At 40.8% G+C, this 19220-nt stretch overlaps 1 protein-coding gene across 3 annotated transcripts in view; it reads right to left on the reverse strand.

Moving 5' to 3' along the window:
• trpc1 (transient receptor potential cation channel, subfamily C, member 1) overlaps window positions 1-19220 on the reverse strand; it is a 93669-nt gene that overhangs the window by 31472 nt on the left and 42977 nt on the right. For all 3 annotated transcript variants that reach the window (XM_043702776.1, XM_043702775.1, XM_043702774.1), the window contains one exon: window positions 6521-6660. In XM_043702776.1, coding sequence (XP_043558711.1) covers window positions 6521-6660 — 140 coding nt within the window. The remainder of the gene's footprint in view (window positions 1-6520; window positions 6661-19220) is intronic.

A 19220-nucleotide genomic window follows, 5' to 3' on the forward strand; every position in this document is an offset into this window, starting at 1 on the left:
AACCACGTGGGAAGGGAAATTGCGGTCTCGAAAGAAGGAGGCCATCTGGTGTGTTCTATGGTGGAACCGCTCCTCCTGGGAGCAAATACGGCGGAGGCAGAGGAATTGGGAATACGGGATGGCATTTTTGCAAGAGGTGGGGAGGGAAGAGGTGTAATCCAGGTAGCTGTGGGAGTCGGTGGGTTTGTAGAAAATGTCAGTGTCAAGTCGGTCGTCACTGATGGAGATGGAGAGGTCCAGGAAGGGGAGGGAGGTGTCAGAGATGATCCAGGTAAATTTAAGGTCAGGGTGGAATGCGTTGGTGAAGTTGATGAATTAGAAGTCATAGTTTGAAGATATTAGGAGGAAGGTATAAAGGAGAAATCAGAGGTAGGTTCTTTACGCAGAGAGTTGTGAATGCATGGAATGCATTGCCAGTTGAGGTGATGGAAGCGATTGGGGACATTTAAGTGACTGCTGGACATGCACATGGATAGCAGTGAGTTGAGGGGTGCGTAGGTTGAGTTACTATATTTTACATTAGGATTAAGTTTCGGCACAATATCATGGGCCTAAGGGCCTGTTCTGTGCTGTACTTTTCTATGCTCTATGTATTTTCAACTCTTGTACACCGTTTGTGTTTCACCTGGACCATATAGTTTTATTATTGTAGATTGTAACCTTAGCTTCGTCAGCCATGGTATCTGATTTCACAGTTATTCCAGTATCAAGCTTTAAATTGACAAGATATTCATTGACATAAATAAGGTCCGTGAAAGTTAACTTGATTAAATTAGTACTTTCATTCAAAACAGCAAGTTCACTGAGAAATACCTCTGGCATCTTTTCTAATGGAAGTATGTCACCTGATGAGGGCAACTTTTCTTTGAATAGTAATGGGTGCTCTACTGTGTATACGTGTGTGTGTGAGACCAGCGTTTCTGCTGTCCTGAAACTGTCTTATGTCTGTGTAACTTCTGGAAGCGATCTAAAGCTTTACAGACACAGCATTCGTTTTTCATGGCTGGACATTGTCTTTGCCTGTGTCGCCTTTTTGTCTCAGAGCTGACAATGACTCTTAGCACCTGCTGTTTGGCTTACTCTTCATGTTGGTTTGTCACATGCATCTTTAGAGTACCTATACTTTATAAAATGAGCAGACACTGTTGCTCTCCTGAGGTAAGGTGATTCTTCTCTCAGGATCCCACATTATTTGGACAGTCTGCTTCAAAATTAAATCTACCACTGAGTACATGAAGTCAAAGTTTCATCAAGCGTTTCAACAAATCTGTCTCTTATGAATTCTCATTTTGAAGCTCATTGTTCAATATTTTCCACTAACCTGTAAATACTTTTTATCAAATTATCCACAGATTATCCTAGAAGTTGAATGCTTCTGCTAAATCTTGTTCATTCAATAATGCTATTTACTCTTGGATTGAAGTAATTATCAAAACTTTCAGGTCATTGTCATAAATATAAGCTCTCTTTAGTATTCTAGAAATTAATAGCATCTGCTGTAGGACCTACAAAACACAATATTGCATTAACTTGCATCAGCTTCAAATGTAGCGTTTAAGGCAACTCTGTACCTTACGAACAGTCTCCTCCAAAATGCAATTTTACAAGTTCTGAAGAACGGTCACTGGACCTAAAGCGTTAACTCTGCTTTTTATCCACAGATACTGCCAGACCTGATGAATTTCTCCAGGAATTTCTGTTTTCATATCCCATTTTATGTTCTTTCTGGTCCATCTCTGACTTTGAATCTTTGTAGAAGTGATATTTCTCTTTTTTTTCCCCCTCAGTGCACTTAGAAATTCTTATTACAATGAAGCGGTTTTAAATCTGCAGCGTTTTAATACCACTTGTTCTGCTGTTCTTTGAGACTAAATGATTTTGTTTAATCAATGTTGTTTGACTTCAGTTGTAAACATTGATAGGTACTGTATTACAACAATATTGTAATTTGTCGATTTGTCTCCTTGAATACTCTACTGCAATTAAAACAAACCAAATTCTTTAATAAATCTCTAAAAATTCAGTTAAATTATGTTTTGTAGTAATTTGCTGCTTCCATGCTTTTAAATTCTATTTCACTGTAATACCTTCTCAAACATTCACTGTGTTTGCCCACTTTCTGTAGCCAAGATGCAGTTTTCCCACTTCCTTAGAGGCTGAATGAACACTCTCCTGTCTTTCACAACTGAAAGCACAATACATTTTCTTCAGAAATTTTTTTAAAATTCTCTGGCTTTAGCCTTTATAAATCTTCCTGTTGAAAATGTGGTTTAATTATTCAGTGCTGGTCCTTCGAAATTGAAAATTTCTTCTGACATCCTCCTCTGCCTTAACGTTTCCTCAAATGTCTCTAAACCCTTCCTTTTCTGGCTAAAATAAAATCTTTGGGTATTCCAGATATTGTAGCCCTGGTATAAATTACTTTTCCGGCACTTTACTGTCTCATCCAGCTTTGCCTTGACAAGTCTTCTCGTAATGACATTTAAGTTTGCATTTGAGAGGTGACAACTGCAGTTATTTAAAAACTCCTTTGCTTTCTCTTTCTGGTCTTTGTATTGTTTTTGTAAAGATTGCCCCCTTTCTCTCAAGGATTTGTAAATTTAGTTGTGGTGCTTTCCTTGCTTCCTGCAGACCTCTAAAGAGTTATGGGGAATGAGCAGGAAAGTGGAGTTGAGGCATAGATGAAATGAGCCATGCTCATATTAAATGGTGGAGCGAGCTTGAGCAGCTGAACTGCTTATGTCTGCTTCTATTTCTAAAGTTCCCATTTACCAAGGCCTCTGTCTTTTTCTCCGTGTGGCTGGCATTTTCTCTTCCTCTAGCCAACTCAAATATCTTAGCTCTCCCACAAACCTCTTGGTGAAGATTTGACTATGGAGTGTGAAGCTCCCCTGTTGCTACTATCAGTTTTCATTTTTCAATTGATTGTGCATTCTTAGAGCAGGAACATCCTTAAAGTGGTAATTCAATTTTCTTCAAAAATCTTCCTCTTCTTTCTTCAGAGTCAAATAAATTAAACCTAAGCTACCCACCATATTGTGATCACAATGTCTTATTTTCAGACACCACTTCCACCAGCATTTGGTATTCTGTTTGGATACAGTAGTGAGCAAAGATTTTGATTTAATTAGTGACCTAATCGTTTGTGAGCATGTGTTAAATAGTGATCATAACATGATCGAGATTCATGTAATGCTTGTAAGAGACAAGCAAGGATCAGATTCTAGAATTTTGGATTTAAGTAGGCAGACTTTAATGGGATGAGGCAGAGATTGTCCACAGCAAACTGAGAAGCTCTGCTTACTGGCAAAACAACCCAGGAACAGTGGAGGATGTTCACAGAAACACTTATTGCTATTCAGAAACAGCCATGGACATCTAAGGAGGTAAGGGACAGCATAAAATTAAAAGGAAAGGCTTACACATACATAAACAATAGTACAGATCCCACAGAACAGGACAAATACAAAGATTAATAAGGGCCACAAAGCGAGTGGCTAAAAAAGGAGTATAAAAGAAAACTTGAGAGGAGCATAAAAGACAATAAGAAGACATTTTATAAATTATATGAAGGAAAAGCAATAGTGAAGAGTACTATTGGCCCACTGAAGGCTTAGAGTGGGGATATTATTAATGGCCAAGGGGAAATGACAGACAGAGTCATAGAGATGCACAGCATGGAAACAGACCCTTCGGTCCAACCTGTCCCTGCCGACCAGATATCCCAACCCAATCTAGTCCCACCTGCCAGCACCCGGTCCATACCCTTCAAACCCTTCCTATTTATATACCCATCCAAATGCCTCTTAAGTGTTGCAATTGTACCAGCCTCTATCACATCCTCTGGCAGCTCATTCCATACACATACCACCCTCTGCGTGAAAAAGTTGCCCCATAGGTCTCTTTTATATTTTTCCCCTCTCACCCTAAACTTATGCCCTCTAATTCTGGACTCCCCAACCCCAGGGAAAAGACTTTGCCTATTTATCCTATCCATGCCCCTCATAATTTTGTAAACCTCTATAAGGTCACCCCTCAGCCTTCGACACTCCAGGGAAAACAGCCCCAGCCTGCTCAGCCTCTCCCTATAGCTCAAATTCTCCAACCCTGGCAACATCCTTGTAAATCTTTTCTGAACCCTTTCAAGTTTCACAACAGATTGTTTTGTTTTGCAATTTCAGCAGAAAAGGTGGTTATTGCTTGTTGCAAATCCCAAAGAAATTAACAGAGGATTAGGACAGGGTTCAATAAAATTAACTGAAGTGGATCATGAATAATGGTAAAGTTAATGGAAGAAAGAATGCCAAATTTCCAAGACCTGATGGTTTCCATCCACAAGTATCAAAGGAGCAAGGACAGCATAATAAAAGATTATGGTCGGGGCACTGATAAGGTTCCTACATTCAGGAGTTGTATCTCTGGACTGGAAATCTGTTTATGCCACTCTGCTCTTTAAGAAAGGTGATAGAGGGAAACCAGGGAATTACAGACCAGTTAGCCTGAGATCTGTGTTGGGAAACTGTTAAGAGTCTATAATCAAGGACAGGGTAACTGATCACTCAAAAAATTACAGACAATCTGGGTGAGTCAGCATGGATTCAGGAATGGTAAGGTATGCCTGACAAACCTCTCAGTGTTTTCTATGAAGTGGTGACAAAGGTAAGTTGATGGATGCTATTTATATGGACTTCCAGAAGGCTTTGACAAAGTCCCACCCAAGTACTGTTAGGTAGTGTCCAAACCCAAAGAATTGATGGCAAATTATTAAAATAGGAAATTGGTTGAGTGGCAGGAAATAGAGTTGGAATAATGGATAAGTACTCAGTTGGCAAGATGTGACTTGTGATATCCCACAAGTATCTGTGTTAGTGCTTCAATTATTCAAAGTATTTATAACAACTTGAATAATGGCATAAAAAGTCAAATATCCAAATTTGCTGACAACACAAAATCGGGCAGCATTGTAGATGATGAGTACAAAATAACAACAGGATATTGATAGATTAGGTGAATTGACAAAGCTGTGGCAGATGGATTTTAATATAAGCATGTGGGAGGTTAACCATTTTAGACCAAAAAAGGATATATCAGGACATCTTTTATTTTTAAGAGGGCACAAAATTAAATACAATGGATGTCTAAGGAGCTTTGGGAGTTCAGGTGCATGGTTCTTTAAAATGCCGTGAACAAGTGCAGAAAATCAACAAGAAAGCTAATGGAATGCTGGCCATCATATCGAAAGGGATAAAATATGTGTTGCTGGAAAAACGCAGCAGATCAGGCAGCATCCAAGGAGCAGGAGAATCGACGTTTCGGGCATAAGCCCTTCTTCAGGAACCTTTAAAGGGCTGGAGTATAAGGATGCAGACATTATGCTGTAGTTATACAAAACCCTAGTTAGATCCCTCTTGGAGCACTGTGAGCAGATCTTGGCACCACAACTTAAGAGGGACGTTGTGATCCAGGAGGGAGTTCAATGCAAGTTTAATAGAATGATACCTGGACTTCGGGCGTTCAGTGATGAGGAGAGATTAAACAAATTCGGCTTTCATTCTCTAGAATTTAGAAGGTTAAGGGGTCCTCCCCAGAGCTGCCTCCCCATCAGTGCCCCCTGCTAGTGCCCATCAGGCAGCTCAGATGACATAGATCCAAAATCCTGTGGATGCTGGAAACCTCAACCAAAAACAGAGAGAGTTGGAGAAACTCAGCAAGTCTGGCAGCACCGATGGGGAGAGAAACAGAGTTCTCTGAAATAGAACAGAATAGAATCTCTACAGTACAGAGAGGGATCATTCAGCCCATCGAGTCTGCACTGATCCTCTGAAGAGTATCCCTCCCAGACCCAACTCCCCAGCTCATACCGCATCACCCCACATTTAGCATGGCCAATCTACCCAACTTGCACATCTTTGAACTCAGCAGAAACCTACACAGACATGAGAAGAACATAGTAACCCCACACACAGACAGACATCCAAGACTGGAATCAAACCTAGGACCCTGGCACAATAAGACAGCAGTGCTGACCAATATGCCATCATGCCGCCCCAAGGAAAACAAACTCCCCAAATGTGGACTGCCATTCTGACTTGTGAGCAAAAGTCTAAACGAAAACCATGCTCGCATTTTCTGCACAATCTCTGCTGGCAGCATTGTGTAGCATTAGTAACAAGATTACGTGCTGACTGTTGAGTAAGGTGTGTAATGAGAGGAAACAGAAGTGGCGGGGAACAGTTGAAGAAAAGGACAAAGCAAGATACTTAAAAGCAGGGATAATAACATAATTAAAATTATTGACTGGAATTCTCACAAGGCAAACTAAAGTATAATGTTTCCTTTTGCCCATCAGTAGGTAGGATACGGACTATTTAATACTTGCAATGGGCAGTGATCTTGTGCAGGTAACTTCATAATCAGATTCTCCTCTATTTATTTAATTTTTGCAACATCTCCTTTCAGTCAATGAGTAAACAGTTCTCACATCCAAATAGAACCAGACTCACCCTTCTCCCTTGTTTACCTTATTATGAGCCACAATTTTGAGAGCAAATGTTGCTAAATACAACGAGTTCATGACAAAACTGAGTTGATTTCGAGATTCCTCCATAAAATCTTCAAGTCCATCATACCACAGTCTCTTCACGTCTGACCACACCATTCCTAGAGATAAATTGTATATTAGCACATTCCAGAGGTGAAATGATACATTCAAACTACTGAGTCAACAACATCTGGGTTTACAAACTGCATGCAGAGAATAATGAGTGCGTTTCATAGAATCCCATTAGGCCCATTAATTCCACACCAACCCCTCTTATGAGTATCCCATGCTGATCCCCCCCTGCAATCCCTGTAACCCTGCATTTCCAATGGTTAACCATTTAACCTGCACATCCCCGGACACTAGAGGCAATTTAGCATGGCCACTGTGCTGCCCATCCTTTCAGCTTTTCATCTCTTATGGAGTTTTTCTTTTGATTAGTTTAGATTCCCTACAGTGTGGAAACAGGCTCTTTACCCCAATAACCCACCTAGTTCCATTTCCCTCTGACTGATGCACCTAACACTATGGGCACCTGACCTGCACATCTTTGGACTGTGGGAGAGAAACAGAGAACCCGGAGGAAACCCACGCATACACGGGGAGAATGTGCAAACTCCACACAGACAGTCGCCCGGGGCTGGAATCGAATTTGGGTCCCTGGCGCTGTGAGGCAGCAGTGCTAATCACTGAGCCACCGTGCTGCCTGCACACGCAGAGTCAACAATAATAATTTATATAACACCTTTGATGTGGTGAAAAAGTCCCAAAGTCCTTAACTAGAACTTTTACCAAACCTATTTGACAGAGGCACAAATTAGGACCATGTGCCCAAAAACCTGGTCAAATGGAACAGTTTTAAGGAGCAGAGCTAGAAGGGCTTAGGGAATCAAGACTGAGCATAATTGTTAGGTGTAATTAGAGTGCAGAATATGCAGATGTAATTAGACCTATTTTAATGTCAAACATTCTTGCCTTATGATTCTTCAATTATAAATTTACACCCACACTTGCCATTTGAGACTTAAATCCTGCTACTCACGGTGGCAACTTCAGCATCTTGAGAGTTCAGGAGAATGTGAACAATTTAAGTAGGAAGCTGCCATTATGAATATTGATGTTTAAACTGATACAAGAACAGCTAGGACAAAGTGTATACAGACAAATGAATTTTGAAGAATCACTATGATGAAATTTTTTTTAAATCAGATGGCTAGTTTTTGGCCTCTCTCACAGAAAAGACATTTTTGCTTCAACAATGTTGCATTTTGCTTATGCAGTGTACAAGATTCAATATTCTTTTTAAAAGTAACGCCACATCTCTAGGGGTTCATAACCAGCATGCGCCAAGGTCTATACTGCTAACATTCAAACACAAGTAACAGTGTTCTGTTTGTACTCATTTCAAGGTGTACCTAATGAGAATTGAGTACCCTGGTTCATAGAAATATACATCAAATCCCTACAGTGTGGAAACAGGCCATTTGGTCCAACAAGTCCACACCGACCCTCCAAAGAGTATCCCACCATACCCATTCCCCGATCCTATTACTTTACATTACCCTTGACTGACGCACCGAACTTACACATCCCTGGACACCAAGGGCAATTTAGTGTGACCAAATCACCTAACCTGCACAGCTTTGGAGCACCCAGAGGATACCCATGCAGATACAGGGAGAATGTGCAAACTCCACACAGTCACCCGAGTCTGGAATCGAACCCGCATCCCTGGTGCCGTGAGGCAGCACTGCTAACCACTGAGCCAGCATGCCACCCCTTTCTCAGTGTTAATACAGTAATACTTGCCAGTATTCAATCATGGCAATGCAATGTTTCTCATTTTTAAAAACTGCATTATTTTTAATGAAGAAACATACTGAAAGCAAGGATAATCTTTTTGAAACAGTAAAACATCTGGATAGCTTATTCTGTAGGGCTCATGCAAATTAGCATTTAACTGGAATTAAAACTGAACTTTATTTCTAATCAACCTGTTCAGGGATGTTATTACACACCTCTGGAATGTGTGACTGGGACTCCAAGTCCAGGGATGTGTGCACTACCATGGTGCCACAAGATGGCCCTTTACATCTACTGACTATATCTTATTCACTGATTGAATTATACTAAGCAACTGAATATTCTAATCTTAAATTTACATACCACATTCAGATGCATGGATTAATACTATTTTCCTAATAAAAGCATAATACTGCTGGAAATGACACTGGAAATCTGAAATAAGATCAGCAGTCCTTGAAAAGCTCAGCTTTTGATCAAAACTGTGGGTAGAAAAATAGTTTACATTTTGAGTCCAGTGTGACTCTTCTTTGGAAGACTATTTTTCTGCTTTGCTCAACATCCAGAAATGCTTCAGTCCTGCCCTGCCCAAAAACAGCTGATCTGAAAGAGTATCCACACCATTTTGAGGCTTAACTCCATGTTCTCAAACGTCTTCCAACTACATGATTTTCTTCACTTAATGATCTTTGCCTGATCACAGACCATTGGCAGTTGTTGAGAATGTGTTGCTGGAAAAGCACAGCAGGTCAGTCAGCATTCGAGGAGCAAGAAAATCGACGTTTCGGGGCGGAGCCCTTCATCAGGAATGAGGAATTGGCATTGGCAGCCAAGTGGCAGCTCTGATATTACGCTTCTTACTTTCAAAGTGTCTGAAAAAAAATCTCTTCTGGGCTCTACTCTTAGGTTTTCTTAAAGAGTCTCTCTGTACGTTCTCCCTCTATGAAGTCTCTTTCCACATCAAATACTTTCAGACATTCACTTATATGAAGGGTTCAACAAAATGTAAGTGTTGCCACACCTTCCTCCTCTCTCAGACTCCTGGAGAGGTAAAAAGCCAGTCCAGTGAATGCTCCATAGTCAACATTCTCCCCATACTCCTGGAGAGTTTTTGGTCCTCAGTATGATATCTCTTCAAATCAGCACATTCAAAACACAGGGAAGGAGTTAAAACTGTGCCCCATCAAAGATGGTTTTGCAATCCATACGGTCACTCTGAAAACAGCAAGTCTGGTTTACAATACCCTTTCTGATTACTTATCAATTTTAATATAAAACTAATAATTTGAAAGAGAAACAAAATTAAGAATCTTTTCTAATCACTGTAGCTCATATTGAGACAGCTTTTCTATTAACAGCATTTATCTCTAGGAGTGATAACTTCATAAATTCTAAATCTATTATATCAAATGAGATTTTCAAAATGCTCAATTAAAATCTTTCAGTGAGGTTAAAATCACTTCATGTAAAGACTTAGGAGGCAGAAACATAGAACATAGCAGCAAGCCATTCAACATGATCATGGCTAATTCTCTATCTCAACATCACATTGTTGTTTTCTTCACATACCCCCTCAGCACCTTTAGCATCCAGAAATCAACATCTTCCTTAAATATATTCAGTAAACACTTCCATAGCCCTCTGTGATAGAGAACTGTACAGATTCACCATCCTCTAAGTGAAACTATTACTCCTCATCTTAGTGCTAAATGGTCTACCCAGTATCCTCAGACCACAATCCAGTGTTCTGGAATCACCCCCAACCCTAATCCCAAACCTGCCCAGAAGAAACATGCAATTGGTAGATTTCTGTCAGAAGTTTATAAGTTTTGCTGAAACCCCTCTCATTTTTCTAAAGCTCAGTGAATACAGGTCCAAGTAACTCATTTTCTCCTTGTATGACAATCTTGCCATCTCCAAAATCAGTCTGGGATTCTTCACTGCAGTCCCTCTATGGTAAGTATATCTTTTGTTAGGCAAGGAAAGCAAAACTGTACACAATACTCTTCGTGTGGTCTCACCAAGGCCCTGTTCACTCGTAGTAAGAATCCCTGCTCCTGTACTCAAACCCTCTTGCATTAATGGCCAACATTTAAATTGCCTTCCTAAGTGTTTGCTGCCGCTACATGCTTGTTTTCAGTGTCTGGTGTATAAGCAGACCCAGGTCCCTCTGCACATTAGCCTTTCCCAGTCTGCCATCTGTTTTTCATACCAAAGTGGACAACCTCACATTCTTCTATGTTATACTGAATCTGTTACATATATCCCATTTGTACGACTTGTCTAAATAGCTCTGAAGTCTTTTTTCATCCTCCTCACCCTGTCTGTGTCATCAGCAAACTTAGAAATATTACAGTCGAGAGTGTGGTGCTGGAAAAGCACTGCAGGTCAGGCAACATCCAAGGAGCAGGAGAATTGACATTTCGGGCATAAGCCCTTCCTCATTCCTGAAGCTGCCTAATCTGCTGTGCTTTTCCAGCACCACACTCTCGACTCTGATCTCCAGTCCCTGGAGTCTTCACTTTCTCCTTAGAAATATTACACTCAATTCCCTAATCCAAATACATATTGTGAATAGCACTGATCCAAGCACTGGACCCTGTGATACACCACTCAATGACCCACTTACTCCTATTCTTCTTCCTGTCTGCAAACCATCTCTCAATCCATGGCCAACAAGAACAAAGAAGAGTACAGCACAGGAACAGACCCTAGACCAGCATTTGATACCTTTCGAATCTAAAAATCTTTTGCCTCGATGCAGTCTGAATCCCTCTATTCCCTGACTATTCATGTATCTGTCAAGATGCCTCTTAATCATTGCTATTGTATCCACCTCCACCACCTCCTCTGGTAGTACATTCCAGGCACTTACCACCCTCTGTGTAAAGAAACTTGCTTCTCACATCTCCTTTTACCTTAAACCTATGTCCCCTCTTCATGGACAGTTCTACCCTGGGGAAAAAAACTCCAATTATCCATTCTATCCATGCCTTTCAATCTTGTAAACTTCTTTCAGGTCACCCCTCAGCTTTGGACATTCAAGTGAAAACAAACCAAGTTCGTCCAATCTCGCGTCATAGTTAATACCTTCCCAACCAGGCAATATCCGAGTAAACTATTTCCGTATCCTTTCCAAATCCTCCACATATCCTTCTTTAGTGTGGTGACCAGAACTATATCCAACTTTCCAAATGCTGGTATATTACTCCCAAATCCATGCCTTTGATTTTGCAATTGAAGTACTGAAGGGAGTTTCTCGAAATGGAGAAAGGAGACCAGTGCTGGGGCCACTGTTGTTTATGATATACATAAAAGACCCGGAAGAGGGCATTGGTGGTAAGTTTGCAGATGACACGAAGATTGGTGAAGTAGCAGAAAACATTTGGGACCGTCAAAGAATACAGGAGAATATAGATAGACTGCAGAGTTTGGTGGAGAAGTGGCAGATGGAGTTCGATCTGGGCAAACGTGAGGTGATGCATTTTGGAAGGTCTAATTCTAGAATGAACTATACTGTAAATGGAAGAGCCTTGGGAAAAGTTGGTGAGCAGAGAAATTTGGGAGTGCAGGTCCACTGTACTCTGAAGGTGGCTGCACACACGGATAGAGTGGTCAAGAAGGCATATGGTATGCTTGCCTTCATCGGACGGGGTATTGAGTATAAGAGCTGGCAGGTCATGTTAATATTGTTAAAATGCGGTTCGGCTGCGTTTAGAATACTGTGTACAGTTCTGGTCACCAGATTACCAAAAAGATGTAGAGACTTTGGAGAGGATGCAGAGAAGGCTTACAAGGATGTTGCCTGGTATGGAAGGTGCTAGCTATGAAGAGAGGTTGAGTAGGTTAGGATTGTTTTCATTAGAGATAAGGAGATTCTGGGGGGGGGACTTGATTGAGGTCTAAAAAATCATCAAGGGTATAGACAGGGTGGATAGAGATAAGCTTTTCCCAGGGTGAGGGAATTCAATAATGAGAGGTCACGCGTTCAAAGTGAGAGGTGAAAAGTTTAAAGGGGATACATGTGGAAAGTACTTTACACAGAGGGTGGTAGGTGCCTGGAACGCATTGCCAGCAGAGGTAGTAGAGGCAGGCAAGGTAGATTCATTTAAGATGCATCTGGAAAGATGCATGACTAGGTGAGGAGCAGAGGGGTACAGATCCTTAGGATGTGGACAATAGGTTTAGACAGTGGATTTGGATCGGCACAGGCTTGGAGGGCCGAAGGGCCTGTTCCTGGGCTGTAAAGTTTCTTTGTTCTTTGTACAAAGAGATCTGGATCAATTGGGTCAATGGGTTGAGGAGTTCAATTTGGATAAATGCGAGGCATTACATTTTGGTAAAATAAAGAAGGGCAGAACTTATATAATTAAAAGTACAGCCTTGAGTAGTTTTGTAGAATAGAGCTCAGGTACATAATTGTTTGAAGTTTGCATCACATGGAGACAGGTGGTTACAAGGCATTGAGCACACTTGCCTTCATTGCTCAGACCTTTGAATATAGGAGCTGAGATCACATGTTGAGGTTGTACAGGACATTAGGGAGGTATCTTCTGGAACACTGTGCCCAGTTCTTTTCACCTGGTTATAGGAAGGATATTATTAAGCTGAAGAGGGTTCAGAAAAGCTTTACCAAGATGTTGCTAGAAATGGGGGGTTTGAGTTATGAAGAGAGGCTGGATAGGCCTTTGTTTAGATTTGAATGTTCACCTGGCTTTTTGTGCCCAATCTCCTGAACCTCTAAACTCACAGCGAGAGTGCTTACACCAGAGTCAAGGCTAACTGCATTAACAGTACAACCAATAGTGGATTACAAAGTAACAGTAAAATGAAAAATCCATATTAATCTAATACTCAAATTACAAACAGAAAGCACAACATTACATTTAGTTAAATATACTACATCACAGTGTTAGTTTCTTTCAAGATACAATGTATTAACACAACTTTTCAGTTATTGCTTACTGCTCAAATTAGCATTTCCTTTGTAAACAGCAATACCAAGGAATTATGTTTAAGAACATATACAAATAAACATAAAAGTAGGCCTCTAAAAAAAAACTTCATTCATAAAGTGCCAAACCCTTGAAACCTCCTGTGTTGACTATTACCCTGTTACATCTGCCCTTTCCATCTTGTGTCATACCTTAATGGTACTCCTCTTTCACGAGAGAGCAAATGCCTTCCATATCTACATTGTGAATGATGCAGAAAAAAAACTACGACATAAAAGATCATCACCAGGGCATATTTCTATTGCACAAACAATGGTTCAAATATATCTGCTTAATAACATTCCTGAAATATGCACCTTTTCAGGGTTTTTTAAATGTGGTACAATGGCAGCATGCCAGTGCCAGGAGCTATAGTTCAAGAAGACAATCTTTACTTTACGGGATTCAAATATTCAATACTGCATTCTGAGTAATCTACAAGTCCCTGACAAGGAAGACACAGGAATAAGAGGAGGCTCGTTCAATGCCTTGAGTCTATTCCCATTCCCTATTATATCACAACTGAACTGTACACAACCTCCATACCCATCTATACTGTGCAACCTTTCATAATATTGTCTAATATAAATGTATTAATTTATATTTGAAGGCTTCAACGTACCACCAGTTCCACTAACAAGTGTGAAGAGATGTTTCCTGATTTCACTCTTGAATAGCCTAGCTTTTATGGTCTTATTGTCAAGTTCTGTTTATTCCCCCGAGGTAATAAATTCACTGTATCTAGCTTATCAATTTTTATTTTCATTATCAGTACCTCAATATCATTTCTCAGTCTTCTATACTCAAGGACGTAGAAAACAAATTTATGCTGCCGGACCTCAATGCAACTTTTAAGTCCCAGTATCATTCTAGTGAATGTGCATTGCATCCAATCAAAGCCAACGTATTATTCCTGAGGTACTGTGTCCATAATTCAACACAATGCTCCAGGCAGAATCTGACCAAGGCTGTCTACTCTGAAACAATAATTACCTCACCCTTTGTACTCTAGCCTTCATGAAAGAAAGACCAATATTTGATTTGTTGCTGATTACATCTTGTGCCTATCTCTTTACTCTTCCACAGTTTGTTTCTCATAATTTGTAAAATACCTGATTCTTCTTTCTTAGATCCCAATTCTTCATCAGCCCATTTTGGCTACACATTTATACTGTCTAATCTGCACCTTGGATTCTCCCAGGATATCATATTTTCAAAAAAATTGATCTTTTCTCTTGTCGATGACTGTTTAGATCTACATTTAGAGGTATATGTCTCTGTTAATGTCATGGGATGTTGCACAGGTGATCAAATGGACATAGGATATGGACAATTTCTGACACACGATACTTTTGGAATGTCATAACTTTCATAATACACTGTGCGCTTCCTCTACTGCTTGTCAGTATACTCATTTTAATGCATTCGCCGGTATTTTAAGGCAGGGCATCTGTTGCAGCAGTTATGCAAGACTGAACCACAAACTGACTGACTGTTGCCAAGGCTCCTGCTTTCGGTTGGAACTAAACATTATCTCTTCTCATGTTCTCTCCAACAAATTAAATCATTTTTAGCAGGGGTCTCTAACCAATCATCACATATGCCTTCCCTTTGAGTGGATATATTTAGGACAACTGCAGGGCATTCATCTTTGTCCAGGTGAAAATCTGCCAAGCACATACTCTGGACCTTGCTCAAGACCAAGCTTGAGCAATCTTCATATTCACATACAAACGTATAGAAGGGAAAATTGCATTGGTTTGTGAAGGGGTAAAGTCACCTATAGTCTTACCAGACACAGGGTTGCTCTCTCATTAGATAGAGAAAACTGGTGGTGGATTAACCTGAAGGTCACCATGCCTCAAGTGAGGGGAGAGGTTGAGAAGGACAGTCCTTCATGATAACCTCAATCAGGTAGGAATTGAACCCACACAATTCGCATCAAACCAGCTGAATTTCTTATTAAAAATGGAGTGTGACTATTTAATTACCAGAAGTTTGACAAATTATAATTTAATAACTATACCCTGTGCAACAGAAGACTTAAAATGCTAATAATTTTCCAGTGTGCAGCACGGTGGCTCAGTGGTTAGCACTGGTGCCTCACAATGTCAGGGACCTGGGTTCGATTCCCACCTTGGGCGACTGTCTGTGTGGAGTTTGCACATTCTCCCTGTGTCTGTGTGGTTTCCTCCAAGTGCTCGGATTTCCTCTCACAATCCTCTCACTTGCAGGTCAGGTGAATTGGTGATGCTAAATTGCCCAAAGTGTTAGGTGCATGACTCTGGGGTAAATGTAGGGGGTCGGGGAATGGATCTGGGTGAGTTACTCTTTGGAGGGTCGGTGTGTGGACTTGTTGGACCAATGGCCTGTTTCCCCATTCTGTAGGGAATCTAATCTTATCCCTTAATGATTTCAAAGATTGTACTTCAAGTTTTAAATTTGTTCCATAAAACAAAAAACATGAAATAGTTTGTCCATGCTTTGAAAATGCTGAGAGAATGTTTCCACTCATGGGAGTGTCTTGGACCACAGGGCATAGTTTCAGAATAAAGGGGCACCAATGTAAGACTGAAATAAGGAGGAGTTTCTTCTCTCAGAGAGTTGAATGTGGAACTCCTCACCACAGAGAGCTGTGGGGGCAAAGTCCTTGGGTATATTTAAGCGGAGATAGATGCTTGATAAGTAGGGGAATCAAGGGTTATGGAGTAAAAGCAGGAAAGTGGATGTGAAGAGTATCAGAATAGTCATGATCCTACTAAATGGCAGAGCAGAGTAGGCTTGAAAGACCAAATGGTCTACTCTTGTTCTTATTTCTTATGGTCTTATGTTCATTCTTGGGAACGAATAATAGAGCTGTGAAATAGTTCACTACAGTGGAATCTTGACATGGTTTCAGAATGTGAAGTTTAGCGGTCAGTACAGATTTTTCTAAAGGGAATTTGAATGACTCAATGCCTCCAGTATTCCCTTGTTATAATGTTAAAACCTTGGAGCCACAATTAGATAGGTATCATAATCCCATTCCTGTAATGTGTATGAACCTACGTTAAAGTTGCAACAATGAAAGGCTAGATAGGAACATTTAAAGGTTATCTTAATATTAAAATTAATTTAGGAAAAGCATTTGAGTCAAACATTTTTTATCTCAAATGTTAGGGTTGTCTTGGATCAAGTCTGCTGGATTCTTAAGGGGGAGGGGGAGCAGCCAGAAGTCATGGTACACATCAGTACCAATAACATACTAGGAAAAGAGGACCTGAAAAGTGAATATAGGGAATTAGGTTGGAAGCTAAAAGGCAGAATGAGCAGAGTAGTAATCTCAGGGTTGCTACTGGTGCCACGGGCTAGTGAGGCTAGGAACAGACAGCAAGTGGTGGAGGGGGAAATTACATTGCAATTAGGCAGGAACTGCAGAGCATAATTTAGGAATATATATTCCCAGGGAAATACACAACAGAAATGTGGGGTTTGTTTCGGGAACAATTGCTGCAACTGCTGGATAGGTTTATCCCACTGAGGCAAGGAAGGGATGGCAGGGTAAAGGAACTTTGGATGACAAGAGATGTAGAACATCTAGTCAAGAGGAAGAAGGAAGCTTACTTAAGATTGAGGAAGTAAGAATCACACAGGACTTAAGGTTATAACGTAGCCAGGAAGGAACTGAAGAATAGACACAAGACAGCTGGAAGGGGCATGAAAAAGCCATGGCGGATAGGATTAAGGCATTCTACACTTATGAGGAGCAAGAGGATGGCCACAGTGAGGGAAGGGCCGATCAGGAATAGTGGAGGGAACTTGTGCCTGGATTCAGAGGAGGTAGGGGAGGTCCTTAAATGAATATTTTGCTTCAGTATTCATTACTGAGAGGAACCTTGTAGTTTGTGAGGACAGCGTGAAACAAGCTGACATGCTTGAAACAGTTTGATGTCAAGAAGGAGGATGTGCTGGAAATTTTGAAAAACATGAGTACAGATAAGTCCGTTGAGCCAGAAGGGATATACCCAAGGTTACTATGGGAAGCGAGGGAAGAGATTGCTGCACCTTTAGCGATGATTTTTGCATCCTCACTGTCCACTGGAGTAGGGCCAGATGATTGGAGGTAGCAAATGTTATTCCCTTGTTCGAGAAAGGGAGTAGGGATAACCCTGGGAATGACAGACCAGTTAGCATTACGTTGGTGGTGGGCAAAGTATTGGAGAGGATTCTGGGAGACAGGATTTATGAGTAGTTGGAAAAGCATAACTTGATTAGAGACAGGTCAGCATGCTTTATTCCTGACGAAGGGCTTTTTGCCTGAAACGTCGATTTTACTGCTCTAGCACCACAAATCCAGAATCTGGTTTCCAGCATCTGCAGTCATTGTTTTTACCTTGAGAGGGGCAGGTCATGCCTCACAAGCCTTACTAAATTCTTTGAGGATGTGACAAAACACAATAATGAAGGTTGAGCAGTGGATGTGGTGTACATGGATTTTAGCAAGGCTCATTCAGAAAGTAAAGAGACATGGGATATAGTGAAATTTGGCTAACTGGATATAGAATTGGCTGGTCCATAGAAGACAAAGGGTGGTAGTAGATGCAAAGTATTCAGCCTGGAGTTCAGTGACCAGTGGTGTTCTGCAGGGATCTGGTCTGGGACCTCTGCTCTTTGTGATTTTTAGAAATGACTTGGATGAAAGTTTGCTGATGACACGAAGGTTGCTGGAGTTGTGGATAGTGTGAGAAGGGCTTTTGTAGGTTGTAACAGGACATTGACAGGATGCAGAGCTGGGCTGAGAAGTGGCAGATGGCGTTCAACCTGGAAAAGTGTGAAGTGATTAACTTTGGAAGGTCAAATTTGAATGCAGAATACAGGGTTAAAGGCAGAAGTCTTGGCAGTGTGGATGAACAGAGCGATCTTGGGGTCCAAGTCCATTGATCCCTCAAAGTTGCCACCCAGGTTGATAGAGTTGTTAAGAAGGCACATTGTGTGCAGGCTTTCATTAGCAGGGGGATGGAGTTTAAGAGACACTAGATTTTGCTGTAGCTCGACAAAGCCCTGGTTAGACCACACTTGGAATATTGTGTTCAGTTCTGGTTGTCTCATTACAGGAAGGATGTAGAAGCTTTAGAGAGGGTGCAGAGGAAATTTACCAGGATGCTGACTGGACTGGAGGGTATGTCTTATGAAGAAAGGTTGAGGGAGCTAGGGCTTTTCTCATTGGAGCAAAAGAGGATGAGAGGTGACTTGATAGAGGTGTACAAGATGATGAGAGGCATAGAAAGAATGGAGAGCGAGAGACTTTTTCCCAGGGTGGAAATGGCTATCACGAGGAGGCATAATTTTAAGGTGATTGGAGGAAGGTCTAGGGGAGATGTCAGAGATAGGTTCTTTACACAGAGAGTGGTTGGTGCATGGAAAGCACTGCCAGCAGTAGTAGTAGAATCAGATATATTAGGGACATGTAAGCCACTCTTGGATAGGCACATGGAAGATAGTAAAATGAAGGATACATAGGTTAGATTGATCTTAAGAGTAGGATAAAAGGTCGGCACAACATTGAGGGCTGAAGGGCCTGTACTGTGTTGTTCTGTTCTATGTTTTAAAATCTACCATTTATCTAAGAACTACAAAAGTTTACAGTCAGCCTGGATGAATTATCTGTGTGGTTCCATCCTCCTGTCCATTTCTCACAAGCTTAAAAGATTTGTTTAACACTATTTAACCAGTTCCGTTTACAAAAACTTTCAATTGAATTCTGATGTAGAGTCTGAAGAACGAAATCAAAGTTCACCGAAGGTAAATTTGACTTCGGGCAATAGCATTATCGTTCCTACATGATACATTCTTGTAATTTTTATTCTCCATAAAGTCAGTGGACATTTCTGAAAGGAATTATA

This window comes from Chiloscyllium plagiosum, chromosome 13, assembly GCF_004010195.1.
Source record: "Chiloscyllium plagiosum isolate BGI_BamShark_2017 chromosome 13, ASM401019v2, whole genome shotgun sequence".
Lineage (NCBI taxonomy): Eukaryota > Metazoa > Chordata > Chondrichthyes > Orectolobiformes > Hemiscylliidae > Chiloscyllium > Chiloscyllium plagiosum.